At 56.2% G+C, this 22021-nt stretch overlaps 2 protein-coding genes across 10 annotated transcripts in view; both read left to right on the top strand.

The window, feature by feature from the left end:
- PRRG2 (proline rich and Gla domain 2) overlaps positions 1–5027 on the top strand; it is a 238234-nt gene extending 233207 nt beyond the window's left edge. For all 7 annotated transcript variants that reach the window (XM_031934808.1, XM_026448378.2, XM_026448374.1 and 4 more), the window contains 3 exons: positions 2539–2674; positions 3917–4069; positions 4387–5027. In XM_031934808.1, coding sequence (XP_031790668.1) covers positions 2539–2674; positions 3917–4069; positions 4387–4405 — 308 coding nt within the window. In that variant the 3' untranslated portion in view covers positions 4406–5027. The remainder of the gene's footprint in view (positions 1–2538; positions 2675–3916; positions 4070–4386) is intronic.
- Positions 5028–5183: 156 nt separating this feature from the next.
- PRR12 (proline rich 12) lies at positions 5184–17302 on the top strand. Of its 3 annotated transcripts, none has more exons than XM_026448371.2 (6): positions 5184–5752; positions 7321–7433; positions 8438–8599; positions 8681–11997; positions 13182–13848; positions 16260–17302. In XM_026448371.2, exons 1-6 carry the CDS (start codon positions 5667–5669, stop codon positions 16910–16912), a joined length of 4998 nt encoding a protein of 1665 aa, XP_026304156.1. In that variant the 5' UTR covers positions 5184–5666; the 3' UTR covers positions 16913–17302. The 3 variants fall into 3 exon arrangements, with proteins under 3 accessions (XP_026304156.1, XP_026304157.1, XP_026304155.1); XM_026448372.2 differs by having other exon boundaries at positions 8438–11997; positions 16260–16687; positions 16784–17302; XM_026448370.2 differs by having other exon boundaries at positions 8438–11997.
- Positions 17303–22021: the final 4719 nt, after the last annotated feature.

Genomic DNA, 22021 nt, shown 5'->3' with positions numbered 1-22021 from the left:
TGACCAATATGGTGAAACCCCATTTCTACTAAAAATACAAAAATTAGTCGGGCATGGTGGTGCATGCCTGTAATCCCAGCTATTTGGGAGCCTGAGGCACCAGAATCGCTTGAACCTGGGAAGCAGAGGTTGCAGTGAGCCGAGATCACACCACTGCACTCCAGCCTGGGCAACACAGTGAGACTCCATCTCCAAAATAAAAAGAAATGAGGTTGCTCTGTCGCCCAGGTTGGAGAGCAGTGGCACAATCGCGACTCACTGCAACCTCGACCTCCTATGCTCAAGTGACCCTCCCACCTAAGCCTCCTGAGTCACTGGGATTACAGGCATGCACCACCATGCCCAGATAATTAAAAAAATTTTTTTGTAGAGATGGGGTCTCACTGTGTTTTCTACGCTACTCTCTACCTCCTAGGCTCCAGTCATCTTCCTGCCTTGGCCTCCAAAGTGCTGGGATTACAGGTGTGAGCCACCGAGCCCGGCCATTTTTTTTTTTCTTTTAGAGACAGGGTCCAGTCACCCAGGCTGGAGTATAGTGGAGTGATCCTGGCTCACTGTAGCCTCGACCTCCTGGGGTCAAGTGACCCTTCTTCCTCAGCCTCCCAGGTAGCTGGGACTACAGGTACCTATAGCACCACACCCAGCTATTAAAAACATTTTTTCCGGCCGGACAAGGTGACTCACACCTGTAATCTCAGCACTTTGGGAGGCCGAGGCCGGCGGATCACAAGGTCAAGAGATCAAGACCATCCTGGCCAACATGGTGAAACCCTGTCTCTACTAAAAATACAAAAATTAGCTGGATGTGGTGGTGGGCTCCTGTAGTCCCAGCTACTTGGGAGGCTGAGGCAGGAGAATCGCTTGAACCTGGGAGGCGGAGGTTGCAGTGAGCCGGGATCATGCCACTGCACTCCAGCCTGGCAACAGCACAACTCCGTCTCAAAACAAAACAAAAAACCAACATCTTTTCCCCAGGCTCAGTGGTGGCTCATGCCTGTAATCCCAGAACTTTGGGAGGTAGAGATTGGTGGATTGCTTGAAGAATTTGAGACCAATCTGGGCAAAAAATACAAAAAATTACAAAACACAAAATTAGCCAGGCATGGTGACCCACACCTGTGGTCCCAGCTACTCAGGAGGCAGAGGTAGGAGGATCACCTGAGCCCTGGACGTCAAGTGGCAGTGAGCTGCGATTGCTCCACTGCACTCCATGCAGAGTCAGACCCTGTCTCAAATAAAAAAATGTTTTTTTTTTTTTGGTAGAGCCTCCCTATGTTGCCCAGGCTGGGCTCAAGTGATCTTCCTGCCTTAGCCTCCCAAAATTCTGAGATTACAGGTATGAGCCACTGTGCCTGGCTACCATGAATAATTTTAAAAGCATATCCCAAGTAGTGCATGTGACATCTTTTTTTTTTTTTTTTGAGGGGGACAGAGTCTCTCTCTGTCATCCAGGCTGGAAGGCAGTGGCACAATCTCCCCGGCTCAAGCGATCCTCCTGCCTCATCCTTCCGAGTAGCTGGGACTACAGGCAAGCACCACCAAGCCTGGTTAATTTTTTTTTTTTTTTTTTGAGACGGTGTTTTGCTCTTATTGCCCAGGCTGGAGTGCCATGGTGCAATCTCGGCTCACCGCAACCTCCACCTCCTAGGTTCAAGCGATTCTCCTGCCTCAACCTCCCGAGTAGCTGGGATTACAGGCATGCCCCACCACGCCCGGCTAATTTTGTATTTTTAGTAGAGACAGGGTTTCTCCATGTTGGTCAGGCTGGTCTCGAACTCCTGACCTCAGGTGATCCAGCCACCTCGGCCTCCCAAAGTGCTGGGATTACAAGTGGGAGCCACTGTGCCTGGCTAATTTTGTATTTTTTGTAGAGATGGGATTTCACCACGTTGGCCAGGCTGGTCTCAAACTCCTGACCTTGTGTGATCTGCATGCCTCAGCCTCCCAAAGTTCTGGGATTATAGGCATGAGCCACCACACCTGGCCAGGACATAGTTTTGTTTTTTTGGTGGTGGTGGTTGCTTTTTTATTTTTTGAGACGAAGTCTCACTCTTGTTGCCTCGGCTGGAGAGCAATGGCTCGATCTCGGCTCACTAAAACCTCCGCCTCCTGGGTTCAAGCGATTCTCCCAAGTAGCTGGGATTACAGGCACATACCACCACGCCTGGCTAATTTTTTGTATTTTTAGTAGAGACAGGGTTTCACCATATTGGCCAGGCTGGTCTTGAGCTCCTGGCCTCAAGTGATCCACCTGCCTTGGCCTCCCTAGTGCTGGGATTACAGGCATGAGCCACTGTATCCAGCCTGATCTCATTAAGTTTTCAGAGTGGGTAGGGGTTATGGTTCCCATTTTACAGAACCCGCAGTGGAGGGTCAGAGAAAGGAATGAGGTGAATTGCCTGAGGTCACAGGGCTAGGAAGGGACCCCAGCTCTGCCTGCTTCAGGGTCTGTTTTCTTCCCTCAGTGGGAAGGAATTTTGATGTTAGAGTGGGTGGCAGTCCCCAAAACAGTGGCTCCCCTTCCCTGCTTCCCTGCAGGGCATGGACGAGTGGATGTGGCAGGCCTGGCTGTGGGACTGACGTGTGGTGTCCTGCTCATTGTCCTGGCTGGCCTGGGAGCCTTTTGGTATCTGCACTGGCAACGCCGCCGAGGCCAGCAGCCCTGTCCCCAAGAGTAAGGGGGATTCAGTGAGGAGGGGGTGGTGGTGGAGAGCAAGGGGAGGGAGGAAATGTTGACCTAAAGGGATGTGCTAAGGATTGGGGGCAGGTGAGCACTGAGGACACCGTCATTTGGAGAGTGAATCTGTGAGCTGGCTTGTGTCTGGCTTTGGCGTCTGTTGCTCTGTCTGTCTAGATCCTCAGTACCTGGCCCACAGTAGGAGCTCTGACCACTTTTGCTGCCGGCCTGTCTTTGTGATACTGGGATTGCCAGTATCCATGGGATTACCACTCTGGATATTGTATCTGGTGAGGCTGCGACGGTGCAGCTTGTGGTGTTTTGGTGTCTGTGGTATGTCAGTTTCAGTGGTGACAGGTGCAGCACCTGAGGGGGTGTGGGAAATTGGTGAGGAGTGCATCTATGTTGTGTTCCTGTCTATATGGATGGCCGAGTTCTGTCTGTTTGGTGTGTGTTGGCCTGCCTCTCTGCAGGGCTTTTTTTTTTTTTTGAGATGGAGTTTCACTCTCATTGCCCAGGCTAGAGTGCATAGTGTGATCTTGGCTCACCGCAACCTCTGCCTCCTGGGTTCAAGTGATTCTCCTCCCTCAGGTTCCCAAGTAGCTGGGATTATAGGCGCACGCCACCATGCCCCGCTAATTTTGTATTTTTAGTAGAGACGGGGTTTCTCCATGTTGGTCAGGCTGGTCTTGAACTCCTGACCTCAGATGATCTGCCTGCCTCTGCCTTCCAAAGTGCTGGGATTACAGGTGTGAGCCACCATGCCTGGCCCCCCCCCCTTTTTTTTTTTTTAAAGAGACAAAGTCTCACTGTGTTGCCCAGGCTGGAGTGCAGTGACCCTTTCACAGCTCACTGCAGCCTCAATTTCCTGGGCTCAAGAAATCCTCCCACCTCAGCCTCCTGAGGATCCAGAACTACAGGTGTGCGCTGTGCATCCGGCAGGGCTGTCTTTTTCTCTATTGCTCTGCCTGTATCTGGTGCACATGGGTGTGTCTGAATAAGAGTGTGTTTCTGTGGTTGCTGATTTCTGTGTCTGCCTGTGTGTAGCTGACTGTCATTTGAGGCACTTTTCTGTGTGTAAGGCTAGGCTGAAGGTGACCCTCCTTTTCTGAGGTCCACCTCCCTTCCAGCTCTGTCCCAGTGTCACCCTGAATCTCTGTCTCCGAGATCCCCTCTCTTCCGCCTTAGTCTAGGTATCCTGTAAGTTGCCTCTGCTAACTGTACCTTTGCTGTCCCCAGGGCCGGGCTCATCAGCCCGCTGAGTCCTTTGAGCCCTTTGGGCTCACCGACGCCCCTGCCTCCACCCCCACCCCAACCCCCAGGCCTCCCCACCTATGAGCAGGCGCTGGCAGCCTCTGGGGTACACGACGCACCTCCACCCCCCTACACCAGGTATGGGGCGTGGCTTCTGCCCGGGGGCGGGGCGCAGAGGGGTGGGCACGTTGGAGGAGGAACCTGGGCTCAGGGGCGGGACTTGGAATTTGGGCCTTATTACCTAGGGCGGCGCTTGGAGTGCGGGGGCGGGGCCCCATGCAATGGTCTAGGGGCGTGGCCCAGCGTTGTATGTGCGGAGGCGTATAAGAGGGTGGGGCCTGTGCCCAGAGGGTCCGCGATTGGCTGAGACGCCAAGGGCGGTCGGAGTGGTCCTGGTTGAGGGGGGAAAAAAACAGCCGGAGCTTTGACTCCCCAGTGTGCCTCTTCTCTTGCAGCCTCAGGAGGCCTCACTGAAGAGCTGCTTTCGAGACCCGGCTTTCCGAACCGTACCCCTGATTCACACTGGATTCCGGAAGCCCCTAGGCCTCGTAGACGCCGAAGCTGGACTTGGAGGGGGGGGATGGTGGGAGTAGGGGTCGTCCGGCCCGAGGCTTGCCCTGGCACACGCGTTTCCGCCGCGTATGGATATACACATGTTCTCGGCAACGTGTTCCCGTGTCCTGGCCCCTCACGGGCCCCCACACTCCTGACCGTGAGGGCACTGGTCAGTTCCGGCCCCGTGGTAGGCAGACGCGCGGGGAAATTCGGACCCAGGAGCCCAGCCCCGGTGTGCCGTCTTGTGTATGGGCAGATATGACCTGACAGTCCCCTCCAGTGCCACAGGGTACGCACACGCAGAGCCCCGCCTGTGCACACGCGTGTCTTCGTGCACTCCCTGTGCGGTACAGAGGCACATCGTAACCCAGGGAAAGGGCGGGGGGCATATTTGCAAGCGTGCTCGGTGCGGGCAGGCTCGCATTGCACCCAGGGAGCTGGAGTTGAGCTGTTCCCCTAAATAAAAACCCTTTGGAAAGGAGACCAAAAAAAGCAGAAATAATGCAAAAAATAATAATAATGAACCGCGATCCCGGGCGCATCGGAACTGGTTTTCTGTGCAAACGCGCCCTACACCCCCAGGCCCTGCTTGCGCTCAGTCTCTCTCTCACTCTCCCTTTTTTTTTTTTTTTTTTGCATTTGCACGGGATTGTGGGAGGAAGCGGAGCGCAGCCAGACACCCCGCCGCCCGCCCCCCCTTCCCCTCCCCCCTCCCCCAGCCGCCTTGTGCAAAGATGGCTGCACCGTGAGCGCAGAGGAGGAGGAGGCGGCGGCGGCGGCGAGAGAGCGAGCACCCAGCGCCTGCACCCACCCCGGGGCCGCCCGGGACGCCCCCTCCCGAGCGCGCGCCCCCCTTTTTCTCTCGCAAGCGCCGGGGCAAAGGCGGAGACAGCGGGGTCCCTCCACCCCCCTTCCCTCCTCTAGGGGGAACCCCCCTTCCCCCTTCCTTGGCTCAGCGACTGCACCCCCTCCCTTGCCCGCCCCTCCGCCCCTGCCCCCTCCCTCCCCCGCCCGGGGCCTTCCCGGGCCTTCGGCGGCTGCAAAGAAAAAAAGAGAGAGAGAAAAGGGGGGAAAAAAAAAAGCAGCAGCGGAGGGAGCGGCGGCGGAGGAGAGCGCGCGCGCCCCCTCCCTCCCTCCCTCCCTCCCTCCCCCTCCCCCCAATTTCCACCGCGGCCAATTCATGGACAGGAACTACCCCAGCGCCGGCTTCGGGGACCCGCTCGGCGCCGGGGCGGGATGGAGTTACGAGAGGTCAGCGAAAGCTAGGTAAGGAGCTGAGGGTGGCCTGGAGAAAGGGGCCAAGGGGTGGGAGCCCAGGCGGGCCGGGCCGGGCCCGCCCGGCGACGCGTGCATCGCAAACTCCCCTCCGGCTTGCAAGGGAGCGGCCTTCCTCGGTTTGTAACAACGCCGCCGCCCCAGTTTGCAAATTGCAAACTCCGCCAAAGCCAGCTCCGGCATGCAAAGGGAGAATTGCAGCGGGAAAATGGGGGTGCAAAACAATTTCGGACGGGAAGGCCTTGGCAAGGTGGGAGGGACTGGCGAAGCAAGGCCTGGACTTCCCCCCATCCTTGGATTCCCGGCTTGGTGACCCCTCCCCCCCCGCGCCCCAGGCACTGCTCTTGCAAAGGTGGGAAGAAGAGAATAATTAGAACGTAGATCTGGGGGGCGCGAACCCCCTTTCAGGTCCTATTGTTCCGGGACTGTGCGAGGCCGCGCCACTAGGCGCCCCCCCAAGAATTCCGCGCGCAGAGTGGGCATGGGGCCCCGCCCCCTTCCTAAGCTGGGGTTCTGTGTGTAAGGGGGGGGTCTGGCATCTGGGACACGCCCCCTTTAATGCCCCCACCCCCAAAGGCAGAGAATCCTAGTTGATGGCAAGGAGTGGAGCGTTTGCCCTCCTGAGTCTGGCCACGGACTGGGGCCGTTGCATGGGAAGAGTCAGATGTTTCCCGGGTGTGTGTTTGTGTGTCTGAGCGTGGGCCCTGTGCGTGCGTGGCTGGCAGCGTGTTCACCTGTGAATCTGCCCCTTTCCTGCTGCTTCCTCACACTTCACCTACCCCCCGAGCACCTCCCCCCCAACACACCTGAGTTTCCCAGCAGGGCATAACCCCAAGTGTGTCAGGATTTTCCGTGTGGGATTCCTCCGTCTATATCTTTTCTTCCCCACGGGTGAGTTGGATACGCATTTGCACACATACCTGGCATTGCACGGGCCCATGCATTTGAACCTCAGCCCCCGGGGATGGACGGTGTTCTTGTTCACACTTGTACCTGGTACTTTCCCTGGGTCTTATTCCCTCTTCTCTCCACCCCCCCCAACCGTTGCCGCTTGGGAACCGATCTGCCTCCTGCTCCCAACTTGTTTTGCACCACACCATGAAGTTCAGGGCCTATGTGTTCCCGTGTGTCTACGGAAGAGGAGTCGTCCATGTGGACTTTTGGCGTTGGCCCCATGGCCAGTGTTGCCGGAACGGGGCCTGGGGTGGGGGGTTGGTGGGGTCGACGGGGGAAGTCTCTCATTTGCAACTCAAGACGCTTCCTCTGCCTTGGACCCTCTTCTGTGTGTTAGTTTCGTCTCTGAGCATGCCTGTTTGTAAACGTGAGACTATCCGGGCTCTCTTTATTCGGGCTCTGGAGTGGGGGCCATTTCTGTGGCTCTTTAGTTGGGTACCCCGATTCCCTTGCCTTCTCCCCTTTAAAGGCCTACGGTTCCTTAGCTTAACACCCCCTACCCCAATCAGTTGGAAGGGTCCCCCCAACTCCCCGGGGGGTTTCCTGAGCTCCTTTCTCAGAAGGCAGCTTGGGAGAACCTCCTGACGTCTCTCCTTTCCCCCCAGCTTGGTTTATGGCAGCTCCAGGACCTCGCACCCCGAGACGGACATCTTACACCGCCAGGCCTACGCGGCCCCCCACCCACTGCAAAGCTATGCCACCAACCACCACCCGGCAGGTACGGCCCACATCCCGCCCTGCTTTGGGCTGGCCCTCCCCCCGAGGCAGCCGATTGGCTGTTGAAAGTTCCGCCCCTCCTAATTGGCCATGGCCCGTGCCGTGGCCCGCCCCTTGCTGTGTCTCCTCTGATTGGTTGCCTTTGAGGCTGCTGGTCCCTGCTTCATTTCTCGCCGGATTCGTCCGCCCCTGCCTCGCCCCGCCCCTTTCGCTCCAATTGGCCCTGTCCCATCAGCCCCCAAATCCCACCTTCTCTTCCAGGCTTTTCCGCCTCTCTCCAGCCCACCCCAATTCTTTCCCTCTGGGTTTGCCCTATTCTTTTGGCTCCTTGGAACTCTGAATTCTGTCTTCCTGATTCCCTTTCTTCCTGATTGGCCCCAATTATCTGGCCCGCCCTCTTTTATATTATTTTGCCCCATTGCTTTATTCCACCCCCTGCCTTTGCCTCCAAGGTTTCTGATTGGTTCCTCTTTCCTAGGGGTATTGGCAATGACATGATGCTGTCCAGTTTGACCTTTGACCCCCCTGATTGGCTCCTTCCCTTTTTCCCTCCCCATCTTTTTTTCTGAACCCTCCCATGGAGCTCAATCCCTTTTGACTCGTTCTCTGGTCTTTCTGAGACTTCATTGTGCCATCCTTTCCACTTCCTTGCTGGAAATACCCACATTTGGTCTCCCTCCTGGCCTTACTGAGGACTTTGTTCTTTTGCCCCTGGCTCTTTCGCTTCTAGATTTTTCCACACTTTTGTCGACCATTTCCTACCTGGGCCCCTGCCCTTATGACTGGATTGCCCCTTGTCTTGCTTTACTGTCTCACCTTTCCCCCTTCCCTCCCCTCATTCCTGTCTCATGAGCTTGGTTCTGTCCATCTTGTCTTTGAATTTGCCCTTTTTTCTCCCATCCCCTCCTTTTCCCGATCCAACTTGCTTTTGACCTCTTGCCTTTCTCTCTTGACCCTATCCTGCCCATCCCCACGTGGCTGACTATACCCCCTGTCCCTGGCCAGGTCTTTCTGGACTCTTCGACACTGGCCTCCACCACGCGGGCTCAGCAGGGCCCGACGCCTCCGTCATGAACCTCATCTCAGCCCTGGAATCCCGGGGCCCCCAGCCTGGCCCCTCCGCCTCCTCTCTCCTCTCCCAGTTCCGCAGTCCTTCCTGGCAAACCGGTAAGCCCAGCGCCGGCCCTGCAGGGCCAGGGTGGGGCTGGCTTGCTGTCCGCTCTGACCCGCGGTCTTCCTCATCTCCAGCCATGCACACGCCAGGCCCCACGGAGCTCTTCATCTCGGGCGCCCTGCCGGGTTCCAGCACCTTTCCGTCCTCCTCTGCCCTGTCGGCTTACCAACACCCGGCTTCCTTCGGCAGCCGCCCCTTCCCAGTGCCCTCGTCCCTCAGCCTCCAGGACCCCCCATTCAGCCCTCCAGCTAATGGGCTCCTGTCTCCTCATGACGTGCTGCACCTGAAGCCCTCGCAGGCACCCACGGTGCCCTCTTCACTGGGCTTTGAGCGCCTGGCAGGAGGCGGTGTCTTGGGGCCAGCTGGTCTCGGTCCAGCCCAGACCCCCCCTTACCGCCCTGGCCCCCCAGACCCCCCACCACCACCTCGCCACCTCCCAACTCAGTTCAACCTGCTGGCTTCCTCTTCTGCTGCCGCCGCTGCTGCTGAGCAGTCCTCCCCACAGCTCTATAACTTCTCGGGTGCTGCCCCGGGCCCACCGCCGCCTGAGCGGGCCCTGCCCCGCCAGGACACAGTCATCAAGCACTACCAGCGGCCAGCCAGTGCCCAGCCCCCACCACCCCCGCCACCAGCCCATGCCCTCCAGCACTATCTGAGCTGTGGAGGCAGCTACCCCTCCATGGGCCACCGGGCCAACCTGGCCTGCAGCCCCCTGGGTGGTGGGGAGCCCTCCCCGGGTGCTGGGGAGCCTAGCAAGGCTGGTCCCAGCGGAGCCACAGCGGGGGCATCTGGCCGGGCCACAGGCCCTGAGGCAGCGGGGGGTGGTGGGGCTGGGGGTGGTGGCGGAGGTTACCGCCCCATCATTCAGTCGCCTGGGTACAAGACGGGCAAAGGTGGTTATGGAGCAGCTGCCGGGGGTGCCACCAGGCCCCCCCCACCCCGTTCGACCGCTACCCCCAAATGCCAGAGCCTGGGTGGACCGGCAGCCGCCTATGCCACTGGGAAGGCCTCTGGGGCTGGAGGGGCAGGGGGCCAGGCTTATTCCCCTGGTCAGCCTCAGGGGCTTCTGGGACCCCAGGCCTATGGGCAAGGGTTTGGAGCAGGGCAGGCACAGGACTTGAGCAAAGGCCCCAGCTACTCAGGGGGTCCTCCACAGCCCCCCAGCGGCCCTCCTCCTCCTGGCCTGGCCACATGTCAGAGCTACTCCCCAGACCAGCTGCAGGGGCAGCTGTATGGGGTGCAGGGCGAGCCATACCCAGGGCCAGCCGCCCACTCCCAGGGGCTGCCCACAGCCAGCCCCTCACTCAGCTACAGTACCGGCCATTCCCCAGCGCTCTCGGGCCATGGGGGTGGCTGGGGACCCAGCTCCTTGGGAGGTGGTGGTGAGGCCAGCCCATCTCACATCATTCGTCCGCTCCAGTCACCGCCTGCCACAGGCCGCCCGCCTGGAGTCGGTTCTCCAGGAGCTCCTGGCAAATACCTGAGCTCAGTCTTGGCCTCAGCCCCTTTCCTGGCACCTCCGGGAGCTGGCAGCTATGCAGCCGGAGCCGGTGGCTACAAGGGCAAGGGGGATGGCTCGGAGCTGCTGGCGGGCCCAGGTGGGCCTCCTGCGGAGCGCACAGAGGATGAGGAGTTCCTCATCCAGCATCTCTTGCAGGCGCCCAGCCCTCCTCGGACCTCAGGGGCAGACGGCTTGGTGGGCGAGGACGGGGCAGCAGATGCCTCTAAGGGACTTGGGGGGAGTGGCGGGGCCGGGGGACCGCCGGGTACACCCTACGAGTTGGCCAAGGAAGACCCCCAGAGGTACCACCTGCAGAGCGTCATCCGCACCAGTGCCAGCCTGGATGAGGGTGCCACTGCGGCACTGGAGCTGGGCCTGGGGAGGCTGAAGGAGAAGAAGAAAGGGCCAGAGCGGGGTGGCGAGACCCCTGAGGGGCTGGCCACCTCCGTTGTCCACTATGGGGCAGGTGCCAAGGAGCTGGGGGCCTTCTTGCAAAAGAGCCCACCACCCCCACCTCCCACGGCCCAGTCCACCCAGCCCACTCCCCATGGCCTCCTTCTGGAGGCTGGGGGCCCTGACCTCCCACTGGTGCTGCCTCCGCCTCCTCCCCAGCTGCTCCCCTCGGTCCTCAGCCATGCCCCCAGTCCCTCTGCCAGCGCCTCCAAAGTCGGCGTCCACCTCCTTGAGCCAGCCACCCGCGATGGGGCACCCCAGCCACCTCCACCGCCACCCCCGCCTCCACCACCCATGCCCCTGCAGCTCGAGGCCCACCTCCGCAGCCACGGCCTGGAGCCCGCGGCCCCCAGCCCCCGCCTGCGACCCGAGGAGAGCCTGGAACCGCCAGGCGCCATGCAGGAATTGCTCGGGGCTCTGGAGCCGCTGCCCCCGGCCCCTGGGGACACCGGTGTAGGCCCGCCAAACTCGGAAGGCAAGGATCCCTCAGGTGCCTACCGCAGCCCCAGCCCGCAAGGCACCAAGGCGCCGCGCTTCGTGCCGCTCACCTCCATCTGCTTCCCTGACTCCTTGCTCCAAGACGAGGAGCGCAGCTTCTTCCCTACCATGGAGGAGATGTTCGGTGGAGGGGCCGCGGATGACTACGGCAAGGCTGGGCCACCCGAGGACGAGGGGGACCCCAAGGCGGGCGCTGGGCCACCCCCCGGCCCCCCTGCGTATGATCCCTATGGGCCCTACTGTCCTGGCCGGGCGTCGGGAGCCGGGCCCGAGACACCAGGCCTGGGCCTGGACCCCAACAAGCCCCCTGAACTGCCCTCCACGGTCAACGCGGAGCCACTGGGCCTGATCCAGAGCGGCCCCCATCAGGCGGCGCCACCACCTCCGCCTCCGCCACCACCGCCTCCCGCGCCGGCCTCCGAGCCCAAGGGTGGCCTCACCTCGCCCATCTTCTGCTCTACCAAGCCAAAGAAGCTGCTCAAGACATCCTCCTTCCACCTGCTGCGGCGCCGCGACCCACCCTTCCAGACCCCTAAGAAGCTGTACGCCCAGGAGTACGAATTCGAGGCGGACGAGGACAAGGCTGATGTGCCCGCCGACATCCGCCTCAACCCCCGGCGCCTGCCCGACCTGGTTTCCAGCTGCCGCTCCCGCCCGGCCCTCTCGCCACTGGGGGACATCGACTTCTGCCCACCCAACCCGGGACCAGATGGCCCCCGGCGCCGTGGCCGCAAACCCACGAAGGCGAAGCGTGATGGGCCGCCCCGGCCCCGGGGGAGGCCCCGGATCCGCCCTCTGGAGGTCCCCACCACTGTGGGGCCTGCCTCGGCTTCCACGCCCACCGATGGCGCCAAGAAACCCCGGGGCCGGGGCCGAGGCCGGGGTCGAAAGGCTGAGGAGGCAGGGGGCACCCGGTTGGAGCCCCTGAAGCCACTTAAGGTGAGGGGAATGGGGTCTTGTAGGGGATAGGGGAGGAGGGGCTGTGCCCGATGTTTGAGTCTTAAAAGGAAGGAAGGGTTTACAGCCGCACCTTGGCATTTCTGGGGCAGGAGGATAATAAGGTTTATATGCCTAAAATCTGTGAGGAAGTTAGGTGAGGAATTTTAGGGTCCCACTGACAGACCTAAGAATTGAAATTCTGAATCTAGGCTGGCCACGGTGGTTCATGTCTGTAATCCCAGCACTTCAGGAGACTGGGGCGGAAGGATCTCTTGAAGCCAGATGTTGGAGACCAGCCTGGTCAACGTAGTGAGACCCTGGTTTCTATTAAAAACATAAAAATTTAGCCAGATGTGGCAGTGTGTACCTATAGTCCCAGCTATTCAGAGGCTGAGGTGGGAGTATCTCTTGAACCCTGGAGTTCAAGGCTGCAGTGAGCTATGATTGCATTACTGCACTGTGGCCTGGGCCACCGAGTGAGATCCTGTCTCAAGAAATAAATGAAATTATGGGTTTAGGGAGAGGCAGGAGGTTGGGGCTTATGCTTTTAGCCTTTTTTTTTTTTTTTTTTTTTTTGAGAGAGAGTTTCTGTCACCCAGGCTGGAGTGCAGTGACATGATCTTGGCTCACTGCAACCTCCACCTCTTGGGTTCAAGAGATTCTCCTGCCTCAGCCTCTTGAATAGCTGGGATTACAGGCACCCTCCACCACACTCGGCTAATTTGTGTGTGTGTGTGTGTGTGTGTGTATTTTTAGTAGAGATGGGGTTTTACTACGTTGGCTAGGCTGATTTGAAACTCCTGACCTCAAGTGATCCGTCCGCCTCAGCCTCCCAAGGTGCTGGGATTATAGGCGTGAGCCACCTCACCTGGATTGCCTGCTTTTAGCTTCTGTACCCCAAATGATGGGCATTGAGGGATCCTACATTCCTGGGTTTCATGGGAAGCAGGTTTGGGGACCTGAACTGGGCTGTAAGCGAAGAGCTCAGTGAGTCTAAGTTTCTGGTCTTCTGAGCGAGGAACTCCAGTCTTGTCCTCCTAGAATCTAAAACAAGGGGTTTGCAGCTTTGAATTCTAGAAATTCATGGGCTGAGCACCTGTAAATTTGGATTTGTGGGGGCTGAGGGGGGATGGGACTGGGGGCCCAGACTCGTGGCCCTCACGGCCCGCCACTCCCATGTCTAGATCAAGCTGTCAGTGCCCAAGGCTGGCGAGGGTCTGGGAGCCTCATCGGGTGATGCCATATCAGGCACTGACCACAACAGCCTGGACTCGAGCCTGACTCGGGAGAAGATCGAGGCCAAGATCAAGGAGGTGGAGGAGAAGCAGCCGGAGATGAAGTCGGGTTTCATGGCCTCCTTCTTGGACTTCCTCAAGTCAGGCAAGCGCCACCCACCACTCTACCAGGCGGGCCTGACACCTCCGCTCAGCCCTCCAAAGAGCGTGCCACCCTCTGTGCCGGTCCGAGGCCTGCAGCCCCAGCCCCCTGCCACCCCCGCTGTGCCACATCCCCCACCTTCCGGAGCCTTCGGGCTTGGGGGCGCCCTGGAGGCTGCAGAGAGTGAGGGACTGGGGCTGGGCTGCCCTTCACCCTGCAAGCGACTGGATGAGGAGCTGAAGCGGAACCTTGAGACGCTGCCCTCCTTCTCCTCGGACGAGGAAGACTCTGTCGCCAAGAACCGAGACCTGCAGGAGAGCATCTCCTCGGCCATCTCTGCCCTCGATGACCCACCCCTTGCTGGGCCAAAGGACACCTCCACCCCAGATGGGCCGCCCTTGGCCCCCGCAGCTGCAGTTCCAGGGCCACCCCCTCTTCCGGGGCTCCCCAGTGCCAACGGCAGTGGCACTCCTGGTGAGCTCTGGGAAGGTGGTCTGGGAGTAGAGTGGAGCTTAAAGGTTATCACGGTCACTAGATACAGTTGTGCAGGTTACGCACTGTTTAAGAGACACCATTCACGTAGATGGTACAAGCTTGCATATTTATGAAGGGACTTTCCTTTTTTTTTTTTTTTTGAGACGGAGTCTCGCTCTGTCGCCCAGGCAGGAGTGCAGTGGCCGGATCTCAGCTCACTGCAAGCTCTGCCTCCCGGGTTTACACCATTCTCCTGCCTCAGCCTCCCGAGTAGCTGGGACTACAGGCGCCCGCCACCTCGCCCGGCTAGTTGTTTGTATTTTTTTAGTAGAGACGGGGTTTCACCATGTTAGCCAGGATGGTCTCGATCTCCTGACCTCGTGATCCGCCCGTCTCAGCCTCCCAAAGTGCTGGGATTACAGGCTTGAGCCACCGCGCCCGGCGGACTTTCCTTATTATACAGGCATTTTGAGGAAGGTGTGTATCTTTTTCTGATTCACCCAGAGGTGCTAAGTGGACTAGGAGGGGCCCCAAGGCAGATACTGGAGAATGCAAGGAGACAGGGCAGGTGATGCGTTACAGGAGAGGGGCTGCTCAGGTTCTGAATGGTGGGAGGTGTGGGGACTGAGGAGGGCTCTGAGTCAGCCACGTGTGAAGGTACAGAAAGATGTCTGGGGGCAGAGAAAGACTTGGGGAGGGTGATGGGTCTTGGGAGTGGGCAGCGGAAGGCAAGACTAGGGGCACAGGAAGGGTTTAGGTTGTGCTCTGGCTTTGGACACAGTTTAAGGGGTGTTAATGGCAAAAACAGAGGCATTGGGAGATGAGAGGTGGGAGCTTACAGGAGGGCATAGAGGGGACTTGGGAAATGGAGAGAGCTTTTGGGGGGTGTAGAAAGAAAGGTGGGGAATGGGGAGTGGGGAGGTGAGAAGAAGGGGTGAGACCAAAGCTGACAGGGTCGTTGCAGGAGAGAACAGCCAGGCTGAGAGAGCCTTTGAAGGGCTTGGAAGGGCCATGGCCCAGGATACAAGAACGGAGAAGCAGCAGTTTTACGGGTCGGGTGAGATTTCAGGGAGTTAGAGGGGAGTGTTCAAAAAAAAAAAAAAAAAAAAAAACCATGACAGGCTGGGCACAGTGGGACACACCTGTACACCTGTAATCCTAGCACACTTTGGGAGGCTGAGACAGGAGGATCACTTGAGCCCGGGAGGTTGAGGCTGTGGTAAGCCATGATTGAGCCACTATACTCCAGCCTGGGTGACAGAGCAAGACCCTAAGACAGGGTCTTTTTAAACAAAAAACTCCAAAAACAAAACAAAAAGACCCTGTGAGGTTCTTTTTTTTTTTTTTTTGAGACAGAGTCTCGCTCTGTCACCCAGGCTGGAGTTTAGTGGTGCAATCTTGGCTCACTGCAACCTCTGCCTTCCAGGTTCAAGTGATTCTTCTGCCTCAGCCTCCCAAGTAGCTGGGACTACAGGTGCCTGCCACCATGCCCAGCTAATTTTTTGTATTTTTAGTAGAGATGGGGTTTCGCTATGTTGGCCAGGCTGGTCTCGAACTCCTTACTTCGTGATCTGCCCACCTGGGCATCCCAAAGTGTTGGGATTACAGGTGTGAACCACCGTGCCCATCCGTTTTTTTTTTTTTTGTTTTTTTTTTTAAGACAAGACTCTCACTCTGTCCACCAGGCTGGAGTACAGTGGCATGATTTTGTCTCACTGCAACCTCCGCCTCCCGGGTTCTAGCTGTTCTCCTGCCTCAGCCTCCCGAGTAGCTGGGATTACAGGCACCCGCCACCACACCTGGCTCATTTTTTATATTTTTGGTAGAGACAGGGTTTTACCATGTTGGCCAGGCTTGTCTCAAACTCCTGACCTCAAGTGATCCGCCTGCCTTGGCCTCCGAAAGTAGTGGGATTACAGGTGTGAACCACCATGCCCGCCTCCTATGAGGTTCTTAAAAGGCCTGAAGAAGGGAGCTGGCAGACAGAGGAGGGGTTAGCAGTCTGCACACTGGTGAGCAGGCCAAGGAAAGGACAAAGATGGGCCTGGAGGGAGGAGGATGAGGCCTTGGAGGAAGACAAGGTGAGGAAGTAGAGCTAGGGAGGTGATGATTTAGGAGTTGGGAGGGTCATTGAGGAGGAGGAGTTAAGAGCCAGACAAGGGCTTTGAGACCACAAAGAGACATTTCAGGACTGAGAAGGGGATTAGGGATGGGAGATGGGTCTCCTTTACAGCCACAGGAGCCAGAGTAGGTCTCTGCAGAGACTCCGATAGGGTAGAAGGGCCACTGGGAGCTGAGTGGTAGTTACGGACAGAGGGGTTCTTGGTACAGAAAGTGATGTTTAAAGGACAAGAGGAAAGGTGCCAGGAATGATGCATAACATCCAGGCCTGATGTCCCTGTCTCCCCCAGAGCCCCCACTGCTGGAGGAGAAACCCCCACCCACTCCACCTCCTGCCCCGACTCCTCAGCCTCAGCCTCCACCACCCCCTCCGCCGCCACAGCCAGCCCTGCCCTCGCCGCCCCCGCTGGTGGCCCCTACGCCCAGCTCACCACCGCCACCACCGCTGCCGCCACCACCTCCACCAGCTATGCCCTCGCCTCCACCGCCACCCACACCAGCCGCTGCCCCACCCGCTGCCCCTCCTGAGGAGCCCGCCGCCCCGTCCCCTGAAGACCCCGAGCTGCCGGACACACGGCCCCTGCATCTGGCCAAGAAGCAGGAGACAGCGGCCGTGTGTGGGGAGACGGACGAGGAGGCCGGCGAGAGTGGTGGAGAGGGCATCTTCCGGGAGCGGGACGAGTTCGTCATCCGCGCCGAGGACATCCCTTCCCTTAAGGTGAGTCCCAGCCTTCTCCAAAAACTGGGCCTGATGGGTTTGGTCACCTGTTTGTTGAGCGCCTGCTGGATGACAGGATTGTATTGGGACCTGCAGATCCAGTCATGGCCTGGCTGCCCTGGAATTCACAGTCCGATGGGGCTGATAGAGGTGTCAAGGACCTGCGGGCCTCAGAGGTTTTATTTGCGTTTGTGTCTACACATGCATTACTTATATGTAAGGTAAAGCGATTGTTAACGTGTATGTGTCTATACATGCATTACTTGCATATAAGGTAAAGCGATTGTGAACGTTTATGCAGATACCCTACTGTGGGTGGTAGAGGACCAGTACTGTACAAGCAGATGCGGCTCTGGCCCTAGGGAGCTTCTAGTCTAATGGAACGAGCCAGAGAGACAGGCTACTTTGCCATTTAAGGCACAATGGTGGAAATGTGAGTCACTGACATAGACTACCTGCAGGTAACCTGTAAATGTAATCGTGAATTCAGCCGGACGCGGCGGCTTACACCTGTAATCTCAGCACTTTGGGAGTTTGAGACCAGCCTAGCCACATATTGAAACCTTTTCTCTCAAACAAAAAAAGTGAATCATTTGGGAATGCTCACTGTGTGTCAGGCTATATCTTTTTCTTTTTTTTTTTTTTCGAGACGGAGTTTCACTCTTGTTGCCCGGGCTGGAGTGCAGTGGCGAAATCTCGGCTCACTGCAACCTCCGCCTCCCAGGTTGAAGAGATTCTCTTGACTTGGTCTCCCAAGTAGCTGGGACTACAGGCGCACGCCAGCACGTCCGGCTGATTTTTGTGTTTTTAGTAGAAACGGAGGTTTCACTGTGTTGGCCAGGCTGGTCTCGAACTCCTGACCTCAGGTGATCCACCTGCTCGGCCTCCCAAAGTGCTGGGATTATAGGTGTGAGCCACTGCACCCGGCTGGCCATATCTTCAATACTTACCTTAAATACTTAAATACATAAATGCAGAGCAACAGCCTGTTCACTGCTTCCAGTTTGTCTACCGCAGGGGTTGGAAAACTATGGCCCCTAGGCCAAATCCAGCCCACTGCTTGTTTTTGCAAATAAAGTTTTATTGGCACACAACCATGCCCATTCATTTACATGTTGTCTATGGCTGTTTTTCCCGTATGGCAGCGAGCTGGGTAGTTAGCTGGCCCTCAATGGCAAAAAATATCTCTGGCTCATCATGAATAAAGTTTGCTGGCCTCTACTGTACTGGGTTCACTGGACAAATAGAGTTGGATCAGAGGATTAACGTGCAAGTCACTTGATGGGGTAGGTGTTATCAGGTGCCCATGGAGTGCTCTGCACAGGGCATGCGGCTGAGCAGGTGTTCAGGAGGTCAGCCCTGATGGTGGCATGGAAGCCAAGGCCATTCTCCATGTCAGTCATTGTCATTGATTGTACTGTCATTGATTGTACTGTCATTGATTGAGACAGAATTATTGTTTGGCCCTTCATGTACAGTATGACACTTAATTTAATCTTGGCCGGGCGTAGTGGCTCACGCCTCTAATCCCAGCACTTTGGGAGGCCAAGGCAGGTGGATCACTTGAGGTCAGGAGTTTGAGACCAGCCTGGCCAATATGGTGAAACTCTGTCTTTACTAAAAGTACAAAAAATTAGCTGGGTGTGGTGGGACGTACCTGTAATCCCATCTACTCGGGAGGCTGAGGAAGGAGGATCACTTGAACTCTGGCGGGGGGATGTGGGGCGGAGGTTGCAGGGAGCTGAGATTGTGCCACTGCACTCCAACCTGGGCGCCAGAGCAAGACTCCATCTCGAAAATAATAATAATAATAATAATTTAGTCCTGGATGTTGTTTTAATTTAATGTTGATGTAACATGGAGAAATTATGGGAAAAATTAATTATAAGGATAATAACTATTATTACACTTTCTTCTTTTCAGTTTTTGTTTTTGTTTTTTTTTTTTGAGATGGAGTCTTGCTCTGTCACCCAGGCCAGAGTGCAGGGGCGCAATCTCGGCTCACTGCAACCTCTGCTGCCCGGGTTCAAGCGATTCTGCTGCCTCAGCCTCCTGAGTAGCTGGGATTACTGGCATGTGCCACCACACCTGGCTAATTTTTGCATTTTTAGTAGAGAAGGGGTTTCAACATCTTGGTCAAACTGCTCTTCCACTTCTTACCTTCTGATCCACCCGTCTCGGCCTCCCAAAGTGCTGGGATTACAGGCATGAGCCACCGCGCCCGGCCTTACACTTTCTTCTTAAGTGTGTTTTTTGAGGCAAACTCAAATGTATTTTTTCCTGTGTTATTTTAATGTATTTCATTGTGGGAAAAGTAAATAATAGAGCAGGCTGGGAGTGGTGGCTCACGCCTGTAATCCCAGAACTTTGAGAGGCGGAGGTGAGAGGATCACTTGAGAGCAGCTAGGCAAATAGCAAGACCTCACATCTACCAAAAACAATAAATAAATTAGCCAGGCATGGTAGCACATGCCTGTAGTCTCAGCTACGTGAAAGGCCAAGATGGCAGGATTGCTTGTGCCCAGGAGTTTGCGGTTGCCGGGAGCTATCTGTGATCGTACCACAGCACTCCAGTTTCGGTGACAGAGCGAGACCCTGTCTCTAAAAAAGACAAAAGAAAAGAAATGTCTACTACCTCCTGAGGAACAGGATTTTAGGAACATTACAGTCAGAATTTCGTTTTATCTTTCTTTTGTTTTTAAAATCATGGTCACATACGTACCATGAAATTTGTCATTTTAACTAGTTTTCAGTGCATGGTTCGGTGGCATTAAGAATATTGACATCATACCGGGCGTGGGGGCTCACGCCTGTAATCCCAGCACTTTGGGAAGCTGAGGCAGGCAGAACACAAGGTCAAGAGATTGAGACTATCCTGGCTAACATGGTGAAACCCTGTCTACTAAAAATACAAAAATTAGCTGGGAGTCTCATGTCTGTAATCCCAGCACTTTGGAAGGCTGAGGTGGGTGGATCATGAGGTCAGGAGATTGAGACTATCCTGTCTAACACGATGAAACCCTGTCTCTACTAAAAATACAAGAAATTAGCCGGGCCTGGTGTTGGGCGCCTGTAGTCCCAGCTACTCTGGAGGCTGAGGCAGGAGAATGGCGTGAACCCAGTAGGTGAAGCTTGCAGTGAGCCGAGATTGCACCACTGCACTCCAGCCTGGGCGACAGAGCGAGACTCCATCTCAAAAATAAAATAAAATAAAATAAAATTAGCCAGGCATGGTGGCGGGTGCCTATAATCCCAACTACTCGGGAGGCTGAGGCAGGAGAATCGCTTGAACCTGGGAGTCAGAGGTTACAGTGAGCTGAGATCGCGCCACTGCACTCCAGTCTGGTGAGGGAGCAAGACTGTCTCAAAAAAAAAAATTGACATCATAGGCCAGGTGCGGTAGCTCATGCCTGTAATTGCAGCACTTTGGGAGGCCAAGGCGGGCAGATCACCTGAGGTCAGGAGTTCGAGACCAGCCACTGCACTCCAGCCTGGGCTACAAAAGCAAAACTCTGTCTCAAAAAAATAAAGAAAAAAAACATATTGACATTGTTGAATGACTGTCACCACCATCCATCTCCAAGTTTTATCTTTTTATATAAAAAAGATAAACTTCATTATAGAGACTACAGTAGCATTTTACAGGGATGGAAACTGAGGCTCACACAGGTAAAAAGTCCTTCTGACTGCGGATTACTATGCCCGTTTTTTTGAGACAGGGTCTCCGTCTGTTGTCCAGGCTGGAGTGCAGTGACTCACTGCAACTTCCGCCTCCCTGGTTCAAGCGTTTCTCATAACTCAGCCTCTTGAGTAGCTGCGACTACAGAGGACCCTACCACGCTTGACTAATTTTTGTATTTTTAGTAGAGATGGGGTTTTACCATGTTAGCCAGACTGGTCTCAAACTCATGACCTCGGGTGATCCACCCACCTCGGCCTCCCAAAGTGCTGGGATTACAGAAATGAGCCACTGTGCCTGGCCTATTATCCTCATTTTTTAGGGAAGGAAACCGAGGCACAGAGAGATAAAGTAGCTTTCCCAGGCTTTTGTAGCTCGGGATCCACACCCAGCCCTGCTGGCCTTAGGAACCTATATTCTTATTTATTTATTTATTTATGTTTGAGATAGTGTTTCACTCTTGTTGCCCAGGCTGGAGTGCAATGGTGCAGTCTTGGCTCACTGCAACCTCCGCCTCCCGAGTTCAAGCGATTCTCCTGCCTCAGCCTCCCGAGCTGGGATTACAGGCATGCGCCACCATGCCTGGTTAATTTTGTATTTTTAGTAGAGTTGGGGTTTCTCCATGTTGGTCAGGCTACTCTCGAACTCCCGACCTCAGGTGATCTGCCCGCCTCAGTCTCCCAAAGCGCTGGGATTATAGGCGTGAGCCACTGCGCCCAGCCAAGAACCCATATTCTTATCCCTGACTCAGCCAGGCACCATGTACGTTCTAGTCAAACGCAGCTGAGCCAGCATTGGGTCAAATGAACAGGGCCCTAGGGCAGGGACCTTGAGCATCCCCATTTTACAGATGGGGAAGTTCACATTCAGAGAAAGGGAGTCAGTCGGCTGGCTGGTGCCAACCTGGGATTGGAGCCAGGGCCATCTGACACCACCTCCCAGCTGGCATGGGGGCAGGGGAAGGAGCCAGGTGAGGACTCAGATGCTTAAAATACAACTTGAGTGTGCTTTATAATGGGGGACAAAACCCCATGCCTTTGCCAAACATAAAGACCTTGGGGACTCATTTGTGGGCCTGGAGACAGGGCAGGCTGCTGGCATAGTTAAGACCTCACTTTGGTTTAACCCGACTGACTCAAATCTCTGCCACTTTTTTTTTTTTTTTTGCTTTTTTGAGACAGGGCCTCATTCTGTCACCCAGGCTGGTGTACAGTGGCATGATCATGGCTCACTGAAGCCTCAAACTCCTGGGTTCAAGTGATCCTCCCACCTCAGCCTCCCAAGTAACTAGGACTACAGGCATACAACACCATGCCTGGCAAATTTTTTTATTCCTTAAGTAGAGACTGGCGTCTCATTCTGTTGACCTGGCTAGTCTTGAACTCTTGGGCTCAAGCGGTCCTCCTGTCTCAGCCTCCCAAAGTGCTGAGATTACTGGTGTGAGCCACTGTGTCTGGACTTTTATTCTTTTTTTTTTTTTTGAGACAGTGTCTCAATCTGTCTCCGAGGATGGAGTGCAGTGGCGCAGTCTTGGCTCACTGCAACCCTCACCTCCCAGATTCAAGCGAATTCTCCTGCCTCAGCTTCCTAAGTACCTGGGATTACAGGTGCGCGCCACCACGCCCATCTAATTTTTTTTTTTTTTTTTTTTTTTT

Source organism: Piliocolobus tephrosceles, chromosome 21 (genome assembly GCF_002776525.5).
Source record: "Piliocolobus tephrosceles isolate RC106 chromosome 21, ASM277652v3, whole genome shotgun sequence".
NCBI classification, from domain to species: Eukaryota; Metazoa; Chordata; class Mammalia; order Primates; family Cercopithecidae; genus Piliocolobus; species Piliocolobus tephrosceles.
The sequence above is the reverse complement of the archived record's forward strand: the minus strand, read 5'-3'. Positions and strand labels throughout refer to the sequence as shown.